We start from the raw sequence: 22,196 nt of genomic DNA, 5'->3' as shown, positions 1-22,196 counted from the left end.
GGGGGGGTTAGATATACAGAATGTGGAGTTTTTTTGCTTCTTATTTCATTTGTGAGCTGCAAACGTTTGGGTATCCGACCTCCACCACGCCGCTTCACTTTCTTTGCTTCCGCTCCGGACAACCTCAATCACTTCAAGTCTTTCTAAAAAAAAAAAACGACGAAGCAGACCAAACAGAATCAAAGCCAGTCTCAGCCTTTTAGGATTTAATTTATTTTGATGGCACCTGTCCAGGATATTATCTGTAAGCTTTATGCAAATACATGTCAAACCAAGCAGACGCCTGGCAGGTGTTATCACTCTTAGGGGTTTTTTGTATTTTTAATGATGTTTACTTAAAGGGGAAAGACGGCAGGTCGGTTACACAGAATATACACTAAAACAAGAGTCTAATAAGCAAACAATTGAGAAAATTTAGCAATGTTATACTCGCCAAGCAACAGTGGGAAACACTGATTGTATCAAGCTCCTTAAATGTGAAGGATTTTTAAAAAAATCTAAAACATATACATATATATATAGTGAACTTTTCGAAAATCGGTAACGATACCTTGAACTTTGGCAGACGTTAAACTAAAATTGTCATCAACTCTACAGACCAAAGCTGACTGTTGTCACTTCAGGGTGTCAGCAATTTGCATATCAGCAAAAATGTAAATGAGACCAAGTGTAAATATCAGATTATGTCCACCTCATATATCCCTGATAAACACCTGCTCATTCATATTCACTGTGTTTATATTTAGTTCCCATTCTTCGTCATTAACCATTAACCCTCTCCTTGACTTGGAAACATTAAGGTCTGGCCCTTGATGTTAAAAATGGACGAAGCATCTCACCTAATCTCAGTCAAAACTGAAGCTATACCATCAGGGTTTTTTTTTTGGTGCTGCCATGTTGTGCCTCCACACCCTCCTAACTCGCTAACAGGCTATGACACTGGCAATCACAGTGTAGCACGATGCTTTTCTTAAAACCTCAAATAACTAAATAAAACTAAACCTTTGCAGGTTCTGTCTGTAGATATAATACATCAGGATGGGTCTGACACATTAACAGAAAACACTGTCTTTTGTTGTTGAGAACTGAAGCCACAAAATCTGGTTTACGGAAGCTGCCATATTGTAATTTTGGAACCAGAGTCTGTGCACTAGGAATATGGAGCTTTAGGCCCCGCCCACTCTCCCGCTCTCAAACGTTTCGACCTTTTCCTACACAACCTTTCTTTTAAGCATGAAATAACTAATTACAGCTAAACATGTTAGAAAAATGTAAACATCCAGCAGTAAGGTCAGAACTACAGTCACCATCTGAAAAGAATATCTGAGGTGTATTTTATTTTTTTTAACAAGGTCAGAGTTTGTTTACATGGAAGGGGCAGAACGTAGAACTTTTAGAACCAGTCTAATATGAGCACTGGTCCTTGATGGATGCCTTGTTTTTATTTTGCTTTGATTTTTTTTTTATGTTCAATCCTCTGACATTCTGCAATTCCCTCTATGTGACAGAAGCCACAGCATGAATTCTACAAAGTTTTCTTCCTTCGACTCTGCCCTCCTTCACTTGATCCAACATGGCATAACAGCTTCCGTGTAAAGCTATAAAAAACACCTCCCACTTGCACTCCTCCACTGATCTCTGTAATGCTGCTGTGAAAGCAGTCAGTATTTCACAGTCTAATCTAAAGCTGTGTCGGCAGTTTTCTTGCTCAGATTCCTTCGCTCTTCTGCTGATCTTAATTTAGTGAAGTCACTTCCCATCTATAAATCACTCATTTCTTACATTATTATTTTTTTTTTCCTTCTCTGCGGACGAGCTCTTTCGACCACAACCACAGTCATGAATGAATGCGCTGAGCTAAGAATATTGATTCTTTGCAAACATGTTCCTTCCATTATCTTTCCTAACTTTTCTTCCCTAAAATGGAAAAGGCTAAAAGAAGCCGGAGTCTCGGTAATAAAAGATGAACGGGCACTAAAAATACCACCTGAAAATACGCGTTTGCACACACTTTTATAAATAATGTATTTCTCATTCCCTCAAGAAACTCGTTCTGCAAAAAAAAAAAAAAAAATACAACTTTTGCTACGATGTTAGAGAGCTCATGTTTCTCATGGATCTTCCAAGCCTTTGAAGGTAAAAATTAAGTCCAGAATTCTGGTTAAATGCATGTAGAGAAATGTAAGTTTATGTTTTAAATGTTTTATGTTTCCTGCTGGGCCTGGAGCAGAATAAATGTCTGATTCATGCGAGCAGCTTCAAAACAAGAGAGCTGCGAGCAGATTGCACAACAGCAGTAACATTTTTTCACCATGACCACACATTGCTGACATCAGGCACTAAAACTAAGTGCAGATGTAACAGAAAATTTTATTGTATAATCAAATCTTTTCCACTTAAAGATGCAGTTAAGTTGTTAGTTTGAGCACATTTTTTTATTTCACTGTTAAAACAAATTTTCACATTAAGGTTTTTGTTAAAAAAAGAGTTCTTACTTCTATGGTACCCCAAAGATATTTGCAGTATTACCAAAATTGTGCTCATTGATATGATTTAATTTTAGATCATCGCCAATTACCCGCCAATTACAATTAAAACCGTTTGTTGTGAAGTCAGTTGCTGTAGATTAAAGCTTAAAACCATTCAAATGTTAAACATGTTTTTAATGATAAGGCTGATATTCTGAGGACTAATATATTGTTAATATAATGTTTTTGCCCTGAAAACACATTTTTTCAATGTGGTTTAAGGTCACTAAAAACAAACAAAAAAAATCACTACAAAGTGCAAAGTGACCACCATCATAACAGTAACAACCTTTCACTGTCAGTCCAGATTACGGTCAGTGTTTGCCCCCCCTGTGTATTATAGTTGTAAGATTTGACAGACTTGTCTCCATGGAGACTTACAGAATGACTGACAGCTGTCAGCTCCCTGTTCCCCCTCCCCCCCGCAATGCAAACCCTGTCTTTCAGCTGCGGGACTACAGCTCTCTCCGTCCCTCTCCCTCCTCCTTTCTCCCTCATTCAGAGCCTGTGGCTGCAAACTGGACCCTGCAAACACGCAACCTGACATCTCCAGAACTAATGCACCTCCGTTGCGTGGAGTAGGCCAAAGAAAAGTGGCAAAACTGCGGCTTGTGTGTCACGCAGAGCAAGAAATGACCCGAGCTGACCTCGGGGTTATCGCATGAACTAGTGCAAAAACACCCTCAGCGAAGGAGGGTGTTAAGCCTTGAAGCAGGGTGGCACGATGAATTATTACGTCCATGATGCTTGGCTGTATACGAGTTCCACTTCACCAGTTTCACTGCTTATTAATAATAACTCAAACAGATTTCATTTTCGTTGACAAAAAGAAAGAAGCCCCTACAATCTGATTGACATTAATAGCTCAGACGTCAGTGTCTTAAAGAACAAAGAATTTTCACTACGACAACAGAAAACTGGAGAGATAAGTCCGTTGATTCATCCCCAAGTGGCCGCCGAGCCTCTAGCAAAAGCTGGGCATTTATTTTACGCTTGCCCAGGAAGTTTGGGCCACTTGAGATTGAGACATGATGCAGCTGCTTCACTGTTCATGTCGGTATCCACAAGTGTGCTTCTGCTGCTCCAATAGTTGGACCAGATGCTAAAAAAAAAGGGCCTAACTTTCTGCTGAGTCGCGGATTAACCTCAGTCCTAATGAATCAAAGCAATTATTATTGATGCATTTGCTGCTGCACCCCCTGCAGAAACCATTCTCAAGAAAAACATATTATTTTCACAACATCTATGACAGAAAAACAAAATGCCATAATGTCTTTTATTTGTTCATATTGTGCAGCCCTGTCCCAAAGGGTTATATTATGTTAGAATTGGGGGGAGGGGAGTCCTAGTTGAAGTAGCTTTTCCTGCTCAAGGGTATTACACTGAGCACCATACACTGAGTTGGGTGGGGGCAGGCCATCTGTGTTTACACATGGACTATTAATTCAAAGGGGAGCCTTTTCTGGTGGATGCAGAGCAGTGCTGTACCTGATGAATTCCTGAAACTGTCACAGTATCCAGAGGTGGTTAGATAAAGACAAACGCAAAATCTGCTCCTGATCCCCTTATGAGTTATTTATCAAAGGCACATTAAAAATTTAATAAAATGCATACGATAAACAAATTAAATAACACCATTTCCTTAACACCTTTGAGTGTAAACACTGTTAGTTATTTTTCAAAAGGAAAAAAAAGAGACTAATTCAAGAGTGTTTTTAAAACAATAGACAGATGCTTTAACCAGAAGCGAATCAGCCTACGATAACCACCAAAACCCACGTTGCCTAGCAACATACAATTTAGGAATATGCTTTCAGAGCAGCTTTGCGGATGTGTCCATTAAGAGATGAAATTACCAAAGCAACAAATGTCAGCCACATGCAAATAAGGTCTGCTCTGCTAACTGCGTGTGTGCTAACAATGTGATGTACGAGGCAGACTTGAGAAAATATGGTTTCCAACGCATGACTACATGAGAGCCGGGAACAGCAGCCTGTTTTGACAGGCGAGCAACGTGGATTTTTTTTTTTCTTCTTTTTAATACTTTCTCTCCTAGGCCTGAAAGGCTCAAAGATAATAAAACTGTCTGAGTCAAATAATTTGTTCTCGACTTGTGGTGAACATTTCAAGTCTGTTTCAACCTATGAATAGTAGCGGAGGCCGGCCAGAGCCAAATCAGAGTTATCTGTGGATTAGTGCGGCAGTGGAAATTGAGGATCTGAAGGATTAAATGTCCCCCCCTCCCTCTCTTTTCACTGCAACCTGCACAGAGAAAATGACACAATCACACAGCGGCCATCAGAAAGGTAATTCGATTTTATCTGTCTGACGATGGTGATGATAGTCTCCCTCTAGTGAGCTGGTGTTAATAGGAATATCCATCCTAACTGTCCAAAGTGTCAAAAATCTTTTCTTTTATAAGACGATGGGACAGAAAGTAACATGTTTCGAGTGGAGGATAAAATGAGGCCTTAACCTGACCTACAGTATGAAGCCAAATTAATTAGAGACATTTGAGACAAGACTGAATGCATTTGATTTTGCCTGAATTCGATTTACGTCAAATTAAAACTAAGAGCAAATCCCCTCGAAAAGAACAAACCTATTATTCATTAAACCTGTTATTCCATGCAAGCTAGTAGAACAACTTGACTGCAGGAATGTCATGTTGTCTGATTAATATTAAGTGCAGCTGCAGAAACAGTGATAATGCAGCTGCTCTGCTTTCTCAGACACCTTCTATCAGGGTGCTGGATGAAAACAATGTCACAATTTTGATTTTGATCATATTACTCACCAAAGTCATTAGATACAGCAGTGTTGATACCCCCCCTTTACCCTCCACACACACACATACACATACACAGACAAACATCTGCCAAAGTGTGTGTTGGGGGTGGGGAGGCAATCTCAACAGTTTTATTGAAAATGTTTCAACAGATGCATATATCTCACTGTTCCCACACAGTTAACACATCTGCACATAATGTCTGACTTTTCTAGTGGGGAGAATCTTAATGCAAGCTGTTCACACATGAATGCAGCGACTGACAGACTGTAACATGAACTGAGCACAGTTGTTAAAACCCGAAACGTACCAAAGAGGATGCTGACAGCTGTTCCTCCCAAATCCTCCATACTGTGCCCTATCAACGCCACTTTCGGCTACATTTTAGCTGCATTTAATGGACTGGTTTCTCGTTCTCTCATTTCTCTGATAAAAAAAGACCAGCGTGAGATCGATAAAATTAAAAAGGACTTTGCAGAAAGTGTGAGGAGAAAAAAAAAACAGACAAATTCGGTTCTCACAGAGATAAGCAGACATGAAAGTCAGATAAAGTTTTAAGAATCAGGACAAATGTTGAAAGCAAAAGTCAAACAGAGGAGTGCTTAAAGTTATACTTCAACTGTATAAATTTTAAAATAGGGAAGAGTTTAGGAGAAGAGGTAGGTCACAATTTAAAATTTTTAAAATTCCCCAGCAGTGTAGATAAAAAAGAAAAGATTATTTATCTACTACTGACTAAATAAACAACAACACAGGACAGCAATCAAATGACAAAAATGTCCAAAGTTATTCAAGACTATAAGAAAATCTTCTGTAAATGTTGTTATTCTGTTTAGATTTTCCTAAACCCGAGTATCATCCATAGTTTGCCAGGAATCCTGCTCAGCCAACTAAATGTTACATACCCTGATCTGAATCCAAAACACACAAATATGTTCTGGGCTGATATGTATCCCCATACAACTTATCCATCAAGCTAATGGATGAAAACAGATTGAAACAAACAACCGCAATCTCATACAAAGGTTGTTGTTTTCAATGTACTGAATAGCTCTTGAATGCATAAAACGAATAGTGAAAACACTTTTCAGTGATTAAAAAGAGCAGCAACACTGGAATCCCTGAAAGAAATAAAGACCCTGTGAAATGCCGACTATGAAAAAACTGTGGCACACATAAATTATCTTAAAAATAAAATCTGTGAATCAACTATGAATAGCAAGACCAAGTCTCTCAAAAATGAATTCAAACGAACAGTAGGTTACTATGAGAAGACAGAAAAAATTTAAATGATTTACTTGTGTCTGGAGATGCCATAGTAGACACGATGACAGGTGGACCTGTGCGTCGACTCAACTTCTGGTTAGCACCCAGGGCACCTTGGCCTTGAACAGGCAATCCCACTGTGACATTGTCTGATGCTTGACCCCCTCCCCTACGTATCAGCTGAGGACTTGGGTGAGGGCTATGCATGGGTGACAATGGGAGTAAACTCCTATCCCTCTTCATCAGCTCCATTGGTACCGTGTAATTGGTAGAGTATGCTTTTGGTACTTGTTGAGTTGGCTGCTGCAAAGCTGGCATGGATACAGGCATCTGCGGTGGCATCCCTGGCACAGATCCTGGTATAGCAGGCATTGACCCAGTCATCTGCTGCGGCATTATCTGCATACCGTGCATAGGTACCCCAGGCATTGGTACTCCAGAGGAGTAGGCTGACATAGGTCTTGTCTGAACAGGCATAATGGCTCCAGAGTACGGACCAGGGGATCGAGGTGGTTGACCTGGGTAGCCCATAGAGGTCTCCAGGAAGTTTTGAGAGGGAGCACTGCTGGGCCTTCTACTTATTACTTCGCCCATCCTTGGGGAAATGGTTTGCATAGCCCCAGGGGTCGGTGGGGGCATAAGTTGAGGATCCATGGCTAAAACATGAGGAGGATGTGATGAATGATGGTGCTGTTGGTGGTAGATGTCTGACCGATGGCTGAAGCTATTAGAGCGACCTCGCATGGGTGTCTGAGGTCGAGAGGGGGCTGGCGTAGCCTCAACAGGCCGCTTGAAGTTGTGGAGCAAGCGAGACAGCACACGAGCCTGGCCGAGGTTGGGGGCAACGGTGCGAACGTCGTTCTCCTCCATAACAGCGAGCATGCTAGTGGAGTCAAATCCCTGCTGGATGAGCGAGGAAATGGTGCTCTCTGTTAGGCCCTCATTTCGCAACAAAGAAAGGAATTCTGGATCAACTGACTTCTTGGGGTCTACAGGCAATGGTGTCTGTGGGGCAGCTAGGGGAGTTGCAGAGGGTGGAGCAGAAAGTGGGGTAGTTGGAGGAGGGGGTGCAGGAGTAGGGACTGTCTGCACAGCAGCAGGTACAGCTGGGACAACTGCTGCAGTCTGCACAGGAGCAGGGGAAGCAGGAAGTGGAACCGACATACCGAGGTGTGGGTTGGACACTGGCATGGCAGGTGGAGGTGGAAGTGGCTGTTGCTGTTGCAGATGCTGCTGCAGCTGGTCTTGCTGAAGCTGTTGCTGTTGGATTGGTTGCTGTTGTAGTTGTTGTTGCTGCTGCTGCTGTATGTGTTGTTGCTGTAGTTGCTGTTGCTGTAGCTGCTGTTGCTGTAATTGCTGCTGCTGTAATTGTTGCTGCTGGAGTTGCTGCATTTGTTGTTGTTGAAGTTGCTGCTGGTGAAGTTGTTGCTGTTGCAATTGCTGTTGTTGTTGAATGGTGTAAGGTGATGCAGTCTCTTGCCTCATTATCATTCCTTGACTGCCAGGATCTACCACAAGACAGGTAGCAACCTGCTGCTGTGACTCCAGAGGGCGGCCATCAACATCGGTAAAAACTGACTGACCAGTCATTGGTGGAGGTTCACTTGCATATCGAGGAGAACCTTGTTCCATACCATAGTGAACAGGAGGTGGGTCTCTGGAAGGTATGCGTTGTTGGCCATCTTGCATCATCTTGGCAACAGTTACAGTACCAGGTTCCCTATAGCCTCGACTTAACTCATGAACCGTTGGAGGAGGCGGAGGAGGCAGAGGTGACAAAGAGCCTTGAGGTCCTGTCCTACCGGACTGACTCTGATCCCATGCAGTACGAGTCCCAGGCGCCATCCCAAAATGTGAACTTGACCTGCTGAGTGGATGAGGTGATGGAGGCTGGTGCTCTGACCGGTAAAGCCCCTCGGGTGGCCGAGGAGTCATGGCTGGGTCATGAGAATAGTATTCCTGATGTGGAATGGATCCTCGGTGAGCCATGGGCGCCCGCTCGTAATGGTTTAAATCCGGTACAGAGCTCTTCCTCAACCCCCGTGGATCGTGGCGCTCAGCGTAAACCTGCCCGTAGGGAGAGTCTTGGTAGGAATACGGAGCACGTTTCAAATCCAGGTCAGGAGGACGCACCCCTGGTGGAGCCTCGTACCACCCTCCCCCCTCCCCGTATGACAGGGAGCTTCGTCGGCCTGCTACTCTCGCTTGGTGCTCGTACACACTGTCACACTGCCTCTCCCACTGAGCCTCATTCCCCCCTAAGGTGTCCCAACTGTGGGAGCGACCAAGACCTAACTGTTTGTTAGGCACAAGCATTGGCAAAATTGACAAAAAAAATTGCTAAAAAAAATTAATAGTAATATTTAAGAAAAACTAAATAAAAACAGAAAACAGTAAAAAAAAAAAAAAATTCTTGGAAGTATGTTTAAAAGTTCAAGTGCTCATACAACATCAAAAATAAAACAAAGGGAGGTGAGAAAAGCAAAGAGAAAAAAAAGTAGCAAGGTGTACCGTTTCACCTGATACTGGCTTGTAATATGTCCAGGCTATCAAGTGACTCCCCGTTAAACTGGCAGTCCTTGAATAATTAATCTCTGGCCATGCCGTGTTGTTGTGCGCAACGAAAAAAAAAAAAAACATACACACACACACAAACACTCATAGAAAAAGCATCCACACCACAAAACCACACAACCACAGCAGAGGTAGTTGAGTTATTCCATGTAAGACCCGATCATAGGATGGAAGCTTGGGATAGCCATCAAACATTTGTTAGTAGGAGGGAAAAAAGGAGGATAGGCTGGGTTATAGGTTGAAATGGGCAGGGGCTTGTACTAATCCAGTATGGTTTATCTCACTGGGACATTTTACTCGCTCTCTGCCGATTGCTATGAGGGATTACATCTAAATAAAGCCTGTTTAATTCCACTTCCTTCTGTGACGTCACATGAACCAGATAGCAAATCTGGTGATGGTGTTGATGATGGTGATGTCAATGAATTTGATTCTACCTCCCCCAAAATAAACTCTCTGCCCCCTCCTTCAGTACCTACCTGAAGCTGCTGATGATGCTGTCGTCAACAGGTTTCAGATCTGCCAGATTCGTAGCACAGGGCGGGGGAGGCCACACAAGGTGCTCAGCATCATTGAAAACAAATGAAATGCAGCCCCTCTTAGCTTAGTCCTATGTGCTGTCAGTAAACATCAAATCCACTCTGATTGAACATTAATCCCTCAGGCCTCATGCTTCCAGCAGAACCACCACGCAACTGCTGCCCAACTCACTCTGAAACGTCCTTGATGGCTCTGTGGTGCTCGGTATTGCTGCCTCACTCTCCTTGATTTGGGATTACTCAGACCTGCTGTTTGCATATTAGCTGCAGGACATTGGAAATTGTAATGCACAGGGATTGCAGAACACAAAATGCAATCCATGTGCTGAGAGTCTCCCCTTTGCCCTCTGCTACCTGGATCAACCACTCAGTTATCAATTATACCCGTCAGTCTGTTAACGGAAAAAAATGCCCCTGCTGCACCAAAACCTGCAACCACAACGCTGTTTTATTAAACCACCTATTTTTATGTAATATCTAAGCATGCGATTCTTTTTATTTATAAAATAAAGCACCTTCCCCCTCTTTTTTAAATCTCCCCTGATCTCCTACGCTTTGAGAGACTCTGTAATCTAGATTTGACCCTTTATTGAAACACTGGGAGAGAGTCGTGTGTGCATCAGTGTGTGTGTGTGTGTGTGTGTGCATGGAATGGTTCTTTTGTATTTTATTCAAAGACCTTATGTCTTTCAAAAACCCTTTGTTTGTCAGAAAACACAGTAAATACATGAAACTTCTCCATTTTATGCTAATTCTCAAATAATGATGTTCTGTTATTTTTACATGATGTTAGTTTATAACCTGTAACTGGTTTTGTTTAACAAATGTGATGCTCCCTCACTTTCTGGCTGTAAGCGGATCTTTTCCATCCTCTTGTTTACTAATGCATGAAAACACATGTTAGCAGAGGACGTGTCCATTTTCATCCCAATTCATTCTCAGATAACACTTTGACAACAGGTATAGAGGCTCACACTTTAAACTGAACGGATAGCCCAAAACATTTTTGCCAACTTCCCCTAAAATTTGTCCAGCAGGGGCCTGTGAAACCTGTAGGCATATCAGTCATCCCGACAGAAGTCTTGTTTAATCACTGTTGCGTAATAAGAGCAGGGAGAGATCAGAGAAAAAGCTGTGTGTTCAGCTGTTTTTTTTTTTTTTTCCTTTTTTTTGTACAAGATGACAGAAAAAAAAAACCTCATGGTAGCTGATCTAAAACCATCCGTGCATATGAAAGGGAACCTTGTCAGAAAGGTGAGGGAGGTATTAATCTGGTTGATGTTTGAAAGGAAATCAAACTGAGAAGCCGACAAGAGCAAGCTGTCGCGGCGAGCCGGAGTGAAGAAAGGAATTAAAGCTGAGAGACTGTAAAAATTAACTCCTGAATTGTGTTTTATTTTTATAAAATAGGTCAGGTTTTAATGTCATTTAACACCTAAAGGCACGCAGCGTTTGATACTAAACTTACAGTTTGCTCGACAGCTATCCCTTTAAGTGCCATAAAACTGTGCGACTTGGATTTAAATAATGCTGTTTTAAGTAAAAGAAAATGTCTCCACATGTCTGATACAAGCGCATCCGTGTCAAGGCTGTGTTTTGCCTCTCATTACTTCATCTGGCCCGGTTCTCCAGAGACTCTTAGTTCAGCGGAGCAGATCACACCTCTCATCCTCAAAACATAAAGAGTGGGGCAGAGGTGTGTTCTCGGGGTTTTCAAATCTAATCCCGGCAGAAAAAAAAAGTAAATCTCACAGTTCTGTTTATCTCAAACTCAACAATGTTTGATATTCAAATTCGAAATGTTCCTCCGTTTGACACACTTTCAAGACTGCGCACACAACGCCAGATTCACTGTAACAGAAGGATTTAGGAATTAAGCTGGAGGTTTTTAGAGCAAACATAATACCACCCCGGCAGAAGCTTAAAAAGACTTTGAACTGAATAAGGCTTGACTAGTGAAACATTTTAAAGAACTAAAATAGACAGAGATACAAAATAAATGAACATCAAGTGAAAATGCAGTCCTGCTAAAGATACTTTTTCTGGTTTCAATTTTAAAATGCAGGATTCTTTTTTACCTAATGTGATGCCAAACATACACATAAATCAGCCTGATTTCAAATTTTCCTCTCATCCTCACACCTATACGCCCAGACATTCCCTCCGCAGCCTTTTGACCTCGCTCTGATCGTCTCCCAACACGCGAAAGACTGAAACGGCCGCGGCGCTTCATTTGTGTCCTTTTTTCATTCGCACATGTAATCCCCTGCTAAAGCCTTGGCCTTGGTCCGGCACGCATACATAAATAAAAAATCACACGCCAACCCAGAGAGAAAACTGCCCCTCAATGGAAATAAAAAAAAAAACAACTGTCTCCTATAGTGTGACAGGTCACGTCGCGAAGACACGATTTGCATGTTAAACACACTGACTTATGCATGAGCGTGTGGCAGGAGGCACTAACAGAAAATGAGATTACAATATCAATACCGCTGATGCTGCCAGATGAATTGCAATGCACATTTAACACACAGCATGTACGGAGCTGCTGTGTTTGTGATTCCAGTTAGAATGTTAGTCCCTGAAAGCATCACCAAAGGGCCTAAACGGATTGTGAACAATGTGCCGATGACAGTGGAGCTGTTGCATGTATAGTCGTGCATGTTGAGTTAGCATTCTGAAGTGGAAGCTCTTTTTTTTTTTTGTGCGAGCACAAAGACACACCTGCGCATTCTGTTGAGTTTTCTCAAAGTCGGCCGTGTCACGCGGCGGTACCTCCACCCATAATCCCTCTTGTTTTTGCAGCATCGAGTCGATCGTCCGTCCGGTTTGCCTGACCCAAGAAAGCCACACGTCATTGAAGTAACACAGCCCAGGAGCTGGCGTTGAAATCACCGTTTTCCAGAAGACCGCTGTCCCTCGCCATCGATGGGCTAAGGCGGGCGATAATGTTTTTGCTCAAGCCCGTTTGGCTCTATCATGAACCACTGAACAAAACTGAACAAACTCCCCAGAATGTAATAACTGGATGTACGTATATCTAGAACTGATTAACTTTTGAAGTATAGTCAATTCAAGATGAACACCACAGCCAATTGACCAGAAAAAACACTAAATCACCTCTAATTCAGTCAGTTTTACCAATAGTGTGCAAAAAATGTGGTGTTGTTCTAGCTGAGAGTCTTTCGCAACACTTCAAGTGCTGTGTATCGTGCCAGATCTTTGCCCAAAGCTTTAGCTGACTATTGACCATCAGTCTGTGCTCCTTCCATGTCCTTATTCTCCTGCCTGCCTGCCACCTACAAAGGAGCTGTGACTATCTGTGAAGAGTACAGAACAGACCTAATGGTTGAGAGGGTCATTTGAAGGAAGCATCCAACCCAGGCATCACTGCGATGACTTCACACTGGAGCTGGATGTCAGCGTGTGGAGGAAAAGGGAGAGAGAGAAAGAAGCAGAGCGATGGAGTCGAGTCCTAAAACGTTTAGGACACAAAGACCCAGCGTTACTACCTTACATCCCTATTTGATCAATATGAAGTGTTCATCAGGTCTGCAAAATGTGAGATTATGCACATTCCAAGGCTAAAATCAATATTTCAGTCAAAATATTTGCCGTTCACTAGTAAAACAAACCTTCTTGCTGTTTACTTGGCGAAACAAGATTCGCAGTCGAGCAGTAACTTTGAGCCACCGACTGAAGCGCTCGCACTCATCATGACAAATTCCACTACCCCACCTTGTGGTGTTTGCGTCCAATCACAAACCAACAGTCAGCGCCACGCTCTGTCTCTCTTTCTCTGCCTCTCTCTCTCTCTGCGACCTACTTCACGTCGCAGCGCCCCTCAAATCCCATCTCTGCTTGGATCAGCCAGTCCGCTCTGGCTAAACGGCAATGGCAACGACTTTCCGCTGCCGCCCGAGCCAGTGCATGCTGGGAACACAGATGGAGCGGACAGAAGGAGACGCAGACAGAGAAAAAANGGGGGGGGGGGAGTAAAGGAACCGAAGCTCGCAGCAGATGTTTGTCACAGTTCCCTTATTGCAGCTACATTCTTGCTGGCATCTAATCAAACCCACAGCAGAAGGAGCAGTTCTGACATATACATTTTGGAGGCTGATGGCTAAACTAAACAATCTTGTTAGGTTTATTAGAGAAGTAACTGCGGTGATTTTGATGATTAATTGTGAATTTACCGATGCTAATTAATAACAGGGCTGAGACACTTTTCCACATGCTTTTATTTTGATGCAACATATCTGTAATATTTGATTAAATCTGCCAATAATTTATAGAATAGTACAGTTTGTTAACAGAATAAAAAACACATTCTTATGATTATCAGTATTATTAATGCCTTAAAATATCCCCAATGTGTTAATTCATTAATAATGTGCAATAATTTAATTGATCAACAATCTAACTATTTATCAGCAATCTAACTACAAATGACTACATTTTGACTACATCTGTGCTGTTTTAGCCATCCATATATCAAACCGTTCACCTCAATTAAGAAAGAAGACTTTTAGTTTTGTATCCTTCGTACTTTTCAGAACATTTCACTTTATACATTAATATTTTCCCCATAGGAAAACGTTGAGAACTCCTCAGTTCCTTTAAAAACATCTGATTCAGAATACACCTTCGGTTACTTTTATCTTTTTTAGCTAGCCTTTTTCTACTTTTAGCTAGCATTTTGGATTTTTCTTTTTAGCTTTTAGCTATTACTCTGCTTTTAGCTTTAACAACTAAACTTCAGCTTCTTCAGACATTTTCAGGAGTGATTTAGCGCTTAGCTTTCACACACAGAAAACGCAGTCCCTCGAGTTTCTTTAAAAAGTACTTTCAAATAAACGCAAATGTGCAATTATCATACTGAACCTGACAAGAAAATGCTGTTGTCTGCTAACTAAATTTATCACATGTCCAAATGTTACAACAATTTCCCCAGGAACCTCCTGCCCCTCCTCACTGATTATTGATTAAATGTCAAAAAAAAATTTCAAACCAAGTCTTTCTTTTTCTTCCAGCTTCTCAAATGTGACTATTTACTTACTCCTCCATTCTATCAAGATGTAACTTGAGTACCTCCTGCCTGCAAGTCGCTCAAAAACCAAAGTGAATCCCGTCAGACGAGAACCATCCACTGTTCCGACGAAATCTACAATCCCGCGCCGTGACGACTTCTGATGGGGGTAAACAGTCACACTACATCATCCATTTCAGATGTGATTCAGACCACAGGCCCGTTGCAGTTAGCCACTCATCACAGAGATGTAATCAATGCACTCTGCTGCGAAACAACTATTGGATTGACACAGTTCTCCTCAGACAATAAATGGAAATTAAAGAAGCTGCTCTTGCTGTCTGGCTCCGGTGCGAACTGTAACTGCAACGCGATCGCAGTCGCTCCCATAATGCTCTTGTTTTTTTGTCAATACACGCGGCGTGAACTTTGATTTCTATTTCACGCCTCAGTCCCAACAGTCTGTTTATAGATAATAGTGGGTGGCTTTGACATTATGGTGCAGAACACCCCATGCCTCTGGTTTTAAAATACCCTTTTTATATGGCTGAGTAGATTTAATGCTACTGTGAAAACGGTGTGATTCACCACCCTCTGATCTTTAAACTTCCCCGATGTGAATCACCCTCTTCTACACATTTTTAAGAGCAGCTGTGGTGACTAACTGCGCCAGAGGAAAAAAAAAAAAACAAAAAAAAAACAATCCTCTTCCTCTTTAGAGGAGTGACTTCACTGTTGATAGGAAACATGGACTTGCAGAAGATGTCAGTGGCGGCACTAACATACTGCTGTGACGGCACCCAGTCAGTCCTCTTGCTTTAAAATAAAATTTAAAAAAAAAAGAGAGAGGGAAATGTGTTTCCAAGCACAGGAAGGCTTGTGGTTTGGAGAGCTTTAGGATGCCACATGTGGCTCTCATTTGGAGGGTGGAAACAGCAGCATCACTGCTTCATTTAGGAACCTATAAAGCATAAAGCCGTGTTTCTGAACCTCGGCGGCGTTTGCCGCAGAAACGAACAAAAAGGAACATTGTTATTCGATCCTCCGAGGCGTGTTGATGTAAAGCGCATCGGCCTTTCCAAGAAGACCCTCTTAGCTCCACTTAAATTGATATCATTAACCAAATTGCAAATGACTAAAAGTTCAATACATGCTGCTTTACAGTATGTCATGTGACTCACTTAGAGCGAGAGAGAGAAAAAGACTTTACAGAATGGACAGTTTTTGTGTGTGATGTATTAAAAAAGCTTTAATTCACACAACAGTTTGACTAAAGGTTTAACAAAGAATGACAGGAAGACATTTGAGTGCATTGATTTTAAACAAAACGATGAAATACTTGCAAAATACTGCATACAAATGTAGTATTTTGCAAGTATATCAAAAAAAGACCACATCAGAGACAGGCTCTATTTATTATTCTTGTGTTAATCAGTCAGCAATCCAAACTGATCAAGTCTACAACAAAGAAATGGAAGAAATCTTATAGTTTACAGTTTCATTGGTAAAAGTTCAAATAAAACGCATTCTAATTGAGAGACTACTTTGACTTGTGAACACTAGAAGCAGGACAGAACATGAGTTTGAACAAACATAGCCACTTAGTCTTTCAGCATCTCTTGTCGATGGTTAAAGTAAACGAAGCAAAAATAACAATGGGAAAACGTCTCGCTCTGTGTTCCTCTCTATTTGAAACACATACATATGTAAATGTGCCGACGCACACAAATCAATCTCACAGCCCACTCTAATCAATCCAAGGGCTCAAAGGAACGCTTCACTTTATTACAAACTCCTTTCTTCATCTCCTCGGCAATCTGAAAACATCAAGCTCAAGTCTCCTTTGACTATCAGCCAGCCTTCTTTCACCCTCCGACAGATGCGCACACAAACGCGCACACACGCAGCATTTTGCTCTGCTAACATTCTTAAAAGATGAAGTTTGAAGCCTTCGCTGGTCCCAGGGCTCCCTCTGACACACACAAACACACTCATACAAGCAGTCCCTCCGGCTTTTTACTGAATTTGTAGCAGCATGGCCTCAAAAGCTTTATTTTTTTTTTTGGAAAAACTCTTTCAGTAGTAAAAGGAAATAAAAGAAGAAGAAGAGGATCTCTCACATATACTCAAATATAAACAAACATGTAAGCATCCGGCAACCAAGCTCATCAATTTCCAAATGCAAAGACTTGTTTTGGAATTAAGATGTAAAAGAGAAGAAAGAGGAAGGAGGAAGTTGTGCCGCTCACCCTCACAGATTCTGTCCAGTCGCTGTCGTTTCACTTTATGTTTGTCGACCAGGGACATCCTTTCACAGCTCCAAATGTTTTCTTCCCCCTCAGTTTTCTTTGCCCACTTTCACTTTGAGTCTCCCGTCCTCAAAACGCTGGCTTGTCGGCTGTTTTATACCTGAAATTTGAGAAAGCAGAAACACGGATTATTCTTTGAATCAAGTCGAGACCAAGGGTGCTTTTATGTTGTTGTTTTTTTTTTCTCATTTATATAATATATTTGTACATTTTTTAACTTTTGTGAGGAAACTTCCCAGTGGATGTAGCAGAGTTATTATAAAACTAATTTACATCCGCTATGCCCTCAGGATCTGGTGATATAAATATACAGTGACTTAAAGCAGCGTATAACAGAGGCTGGAAGATAATTCTAAATTATGCAAAGCAAAACATCGCTTACAGTATATGAAAAATGTATCACGCACAAATTAATTATGCAGGAATGTGTCTGCATGATGCAAAAGCCAATACGATGTCAAGCCAGTTGTTACGGAATTGGATCCTTTTTTTTTTTTTTGCAGAAAATGTTCTGTTTAGGTCGCCTAAATAATCAAGAAGTGATGTTTGATAACAGTTGTTCACAGCTGATTGTGCCTTTCAAGCTTATTGATCGTGCAGAATCGATCATCGAATAATTACCTTGGAGAAACTCTCCACTAGAGGGAGCTTCATCTCTGGGAGCTCCATTTAGTTAAATCAAATAAAAACATAACAACAACTTCTGCAACCAGATGCTCCTTAAATCAAACAGAAAAAGTAACAAGCGCACTAAAAAAAAAAAAAAAATCAGGCTGGGAATGAGCAATTTTACTAATTGTTGTACCCAAAGACTGACCACTCCAGCGAACAATCTGCTAATCAGTTCCTGCTGAAGCCTGAGGAACGCTGTATTATTTTATTTATTTCTTCTATGTGTGGAAGAGATGAAGCAGACAAAGGCAGACAGGGGCTGGCACAAGAATGCACGCTCTCACACACACACACACAGGCATACACACCAAGACAAAAACACTAACGAGCAGAAATGTGGGATTACACACACATGAAAAAGGGCATCGAGTCACACGGAGGAATGTGGGTCAGTTAGTCAGCAGACAGGAGGAGGTTGTATCAGCAGAATAAAGACATAAAAGAGGGGCTGGTGGTGGGAGGGAGAGGAAAGTACGAGAAAAAAAACATCATCTAACAGGATGAGTACAGTGTGACACCATCCTCCTACGTTTTAACTGTAGGTCTGTCAACATTTTTTTTTGCATTTCTAACCTTTGTTTCATTTCACATTTGTCCTTAGGCTCATTTCCTCAGATGATTCACTTACACAACAGCTCTAAATTGATTGTTTTCATGTTGATACCATATTTGCTCGGGGAAATGTGTTATGTTTTCAGTGGGGGTGTGTGTGCCAGGTTAAACATCGTGGCTGAGCGATAAATTGACGTCTCATTTGATCACGGGCAGCTATAAAGGGTGACGCGGTGCACTGCAGCCAGAGTGACCTAAAAAAGCAAACCGTAGCTGCTAAATTTGCCCGTCTTTCTTCAACCCGAACACATTTCAGCTTCAAGCTGCGCCTCCACTTCCCTCCTCCACAAGGTATGCCTTCCTGCCAAAGAGCTAAAGACCCACATGTGGGAGTCAGAGAAGTAAGTAGTTACTCGGAGGCGAGGGAGTCACACCGACTCGTCTATGAATAGACTGGAGGAGATGCACAGGGGCATATCTGGCTCTTGTGCTGCATGAGCGGCAACTGCAGAGGTCACAAGTAAACCTGACCGTTTCTTTTAAAGCCTCATGAAGCATTCTTCACTTTGCTAACTGTTGGCTTGGTGCGCAAACACAGTGACATAATCTGCTCTTAAGATCCGGCAAAAACAGCTCCAAGTAATGCACATTAAGTGTAAAATGCAGTAGAATTAAATTGTTATTATGTTAATATATTTATGCATGTTTGCCCATATTTTCCATGTTCTACTTTTAGGCAATGCAACTTTCCCCACATTTACAGTAGTTAATTTTAGGCAGCGCAGCTTTTCTGCAGTTCGTGATAATTCATTTTAGGTGGTGCAGTTTTTCGAGCATTTACAGTAATTCCCACGCTTCTCTCTGCAGACTGAAGCTGAAAGCCCAAGGAGAGGTACAGGCCTGAAAAGACAATCTGGTGAGTGAAGCAAACATACAAGGCTGTCACCAAAAGAGAATTTAGATATATTTATTGTGGGGAAGATTGTGAGAAAGATGTCTTTAGGCGAACCTCAGTGGATTTTTATTTGAAGACCGCTGTCCTAGACGGTACTGGGCAAATAACACCCAGCAAAATAGTGCTGTCGGACAAACGCACAAAACTTCCCGAGGAGTTGAGCAGATCGCAACAACAACAAGTTCAAAACAGCGACCTGGGATCAAAAGCTGTCAGATTTATATGTGACTCGGAAATGCAGCAGAAGAAATCCAATCCAAGGAAAACCAGAGCAGCCAAAGACGTGGCTGCCAATACACCGGCACAAAACACAACCTGTTCCACTTTTAATTTTCCTACTTAATTCCTTAAACAGTCCCAGATATTTTGGACCTTTAAAACACACCTTAAAATCTTTTAAATCGTGACTGCGAATGGAAGAAAACCAAACCATGCCACGCAGATTAGGAAGAATATCATGCTCTCCGGTGGCGATATACATGTCTTCATTTCCATAAATTAGTGCGAGAAATTTGACTTGTGTACAAAGGAGAGCCACTTCACTTTCAAAAAGAAAAAAAAGAAGTTAACTCACTAAGTGGGTTGAAAAGTCAACAACAACTTTAAGCGGAGCTCTCAGCCAGATGAGTGCCAGAGAGGAAGTACAGTTCTCCTGCAGCCTTTAGCGCCGTCGCTGCCCGACTGTTGCTCCAATAAGTGCTGTTATGTAACCTAACAATAGGGGGGGATTGACCTGAGAGAAAATATGTACTCAGGGCTGAGGACAGGAAAAAAAGGGGGGGAGAACGTCACACACTAGTGTTAAAAAAGTACACAGCTCCTGGGATGGTCTGGCTAAGTGTGGAGAGGTCACTCTCTGTCCAACCCTGAGCTAGTTGTAGTAAAGTATTCATGTTCACAGGTTCCTCTGACACGTCTGTAAATGTTCCCAGATTGTGACCAAAGAAACAGCTGACTGATGCAATCCTCGCTGTATTCTTGGTAATAGATAGGGTTTTCGGTATCTGAAATGCAGAGGTTGAGTGGCTGACACAAACACATTTTAACCATCTACAAATATGACATTTCTTCTTTTTTGCAGCGTTCCAATCCTGCAGTGCGTGCAACCCACAGCCTCCTATAAAGTCTTGATAACGCCATTTTCACTTTGCATGTAATGTTTGACACACACAAACAGTAATAGATGTTCACTGCCGTGTCGTGCAGCAAACCCCGCTGTTCCTGCATTTTCGCCGCTGTTAGAGGCACACGGTTGAAACTCATTTGGCAGCAACGTGCCAATTTTATAAAAGGCATCCTTGACACTTGGCACATTTTCCTTCAGAAGTCTTAGGCGAAACACTTAGTGCTTCACCGACAGTCGCAGTGCACTGTTGCATCACTCCACGAGGTTACAAATTCATGAAGTACTTCTCCATACGACACCTTGCGCAGACAGAAACATTACGAGCAGAAAGACATTTTCTCACTTCAGAAAACAAATCGCTCTCACTTGCGTCTCTCTCTGCTCCTTTCGGGAAGAAAAGCACACAGAGAGGCGGCTCGGGAGATCTTGTTGAGATAACAGCATCAAAAAACTCAGCGGGAGGGAAGAGAAAGTGAAATGTAGAGGGATGATTTTTCTTGAACCGAGGCCAAGTCTAATGGGAGTCCTCTCCGCAGATACAGAGTGGCACGCGGGATAAATGTGGAAAAATGAAGCCATGGCTTTACTTCTTCACACACACACACACACATGCTCTCATTATGTGAGAGAATTAACTATAAAGGGGAAGTTTGTATCTAAAAAAAGGGAAGTTGTTTTTGTTTTCCTTTTTTTTAGATCATTAAATGAAGTGTCAGCTTTTGAGCTCAGTTTGTGAACTTGATGATGAACAATAAATACACACACAAAAAAAAAAAAGTACCGAGCTGCAAATTTATAGTCACGCACTCGCACCAGCTGAAGGAAAACTTCCTGGCCTTTTGATAAATCTAAAAGCATTGAAAGACATTTTTTATATACTAAACATTATTTACAACAATGCGGTATTTCAGTGGATAAAGTTGTCCTGTAGTCAACGTTTTGAGGAACAATGGTGTTGCAGTGATGTCGAGTTACTTCTAAGGAGTCTATGATTTATATTCCTAAAGGTGCAAAGACAGCAGAAAAAAAGAAGAGAGAGCAGAGGGTGGTTTAGGTTTTTCTTCCTTCATTTATCTGATAGTTGGGGGGGTTCTGGGGTCCACATAAAGCTGTCACTCAGACTGCTGATTTACACCTTCTCCCTCCCCTGCCCGGCTCCTCCTTCTATCCTGACTAAATAAACCAGCCTCTGACAATTACACCTCTTCTTCATCTACTCCTCCATCATCATCCCAATCACAACCCCTACGTGTGGCCAAGGGCTTCTTCCTTTTGCTTTATTTTTGCACGTCCTGTCAGTCTCTGGCGCGCAGCATTCTTTGCATTTCTCATTTCAGCCATCCATCCACCCCGCACCCCCCTTTCACATTCTCTTCATCTTTGCTCCTCTCAGCCTTAAGAAAAATGAGACTGCAGTGGTGCTAATTGCTGACTTGGGCTGTTGCGCAATTTTGTAATAACGTCTATTCATTTAAGTCACCCAGGAAACGCATAATGGTGATATTACTGCGCACCATAGCCTGTTTGCCAAAGCTCAGTGGAGCTTTGGACACAGCCAAACATCCGCCCCTCCCCCTCCGTACAGCTCCTTACATCTAATAAACTAAAACAAAGTCTGTCGTAAAATCTCCACCGTCGGAATAAATCGATTTCCTACCCAACACGGCAGAGACTGAACAACAAAGTATTTACTGATTGCGTCACACGATACATATAAAAGATGCACAACTAGACACACATACGTGATTTAATTTAAACCTGCAAGCTGGCAGGTGAAAGACTGTGTCCACGAGGCCTTTATTGTGCCAATAAATCTGTCTACTCCACTTTCTTGTTGACATAAAACATGACAGTAATC

The 22,196-nt window shown here is 41.9% G+C and overlaps 1 protein-coding gene across 6 annotated transcripts in view; it reads right to left on the bottom strand.

Moving 5' to 3' along the window:
• ctbp2a (C-terminal binding protein 2a) overlaps positions 1-22,196 on the bottom strand; it is a 67,991-nt gene that overhangs the window by 31,757 nt on the left and 14,038 nt on the right. For 3 of the 6 annotated variants that reach the window (XM_017430214.3, XM_037973450.1, XM_037973447.1), the window contains exon 2: positions 16,974-17,133. In XM_017430214.3, the coding sequence (XP_017285703.1) occupies positions 16,974-17,031 (58 nt within the window). In that variant the 5' untranslated portion in view covers positions 17,032-17,133. Of the gene's footprint in view, positions 1-6,614; positions 9,375-16,973; positions 17,134-22,196 lie in introns of those variants that run through there. The other 3 variants (XM_037973449.1, XM_017430205.3, XM_017430196.3) reach the window with 3 other exon arrangements.

Source organism: Kryptolebias marmoratus, linkage group LG22 (assembly GCF_001649575.2).
Source record: "Kryptolebias marmoratus isolate JLee-2015 linkage group LG22, ASM164957v2, whole genome shotgun sequence".
Taxonomy (NCBI): domain Eukaryota; kingdom Metazoa; phylum Chordata; class Actinopteri; order Cyprinodontiformes; family Rivulidae; genus Kryptolebias; species Kryptolebias marmoratus.
The sequence above is the reverse complement of the archived record's forward strand: the minus strand, read 5'-3'. Positions and strand labels throughout refer to the sequence as shown.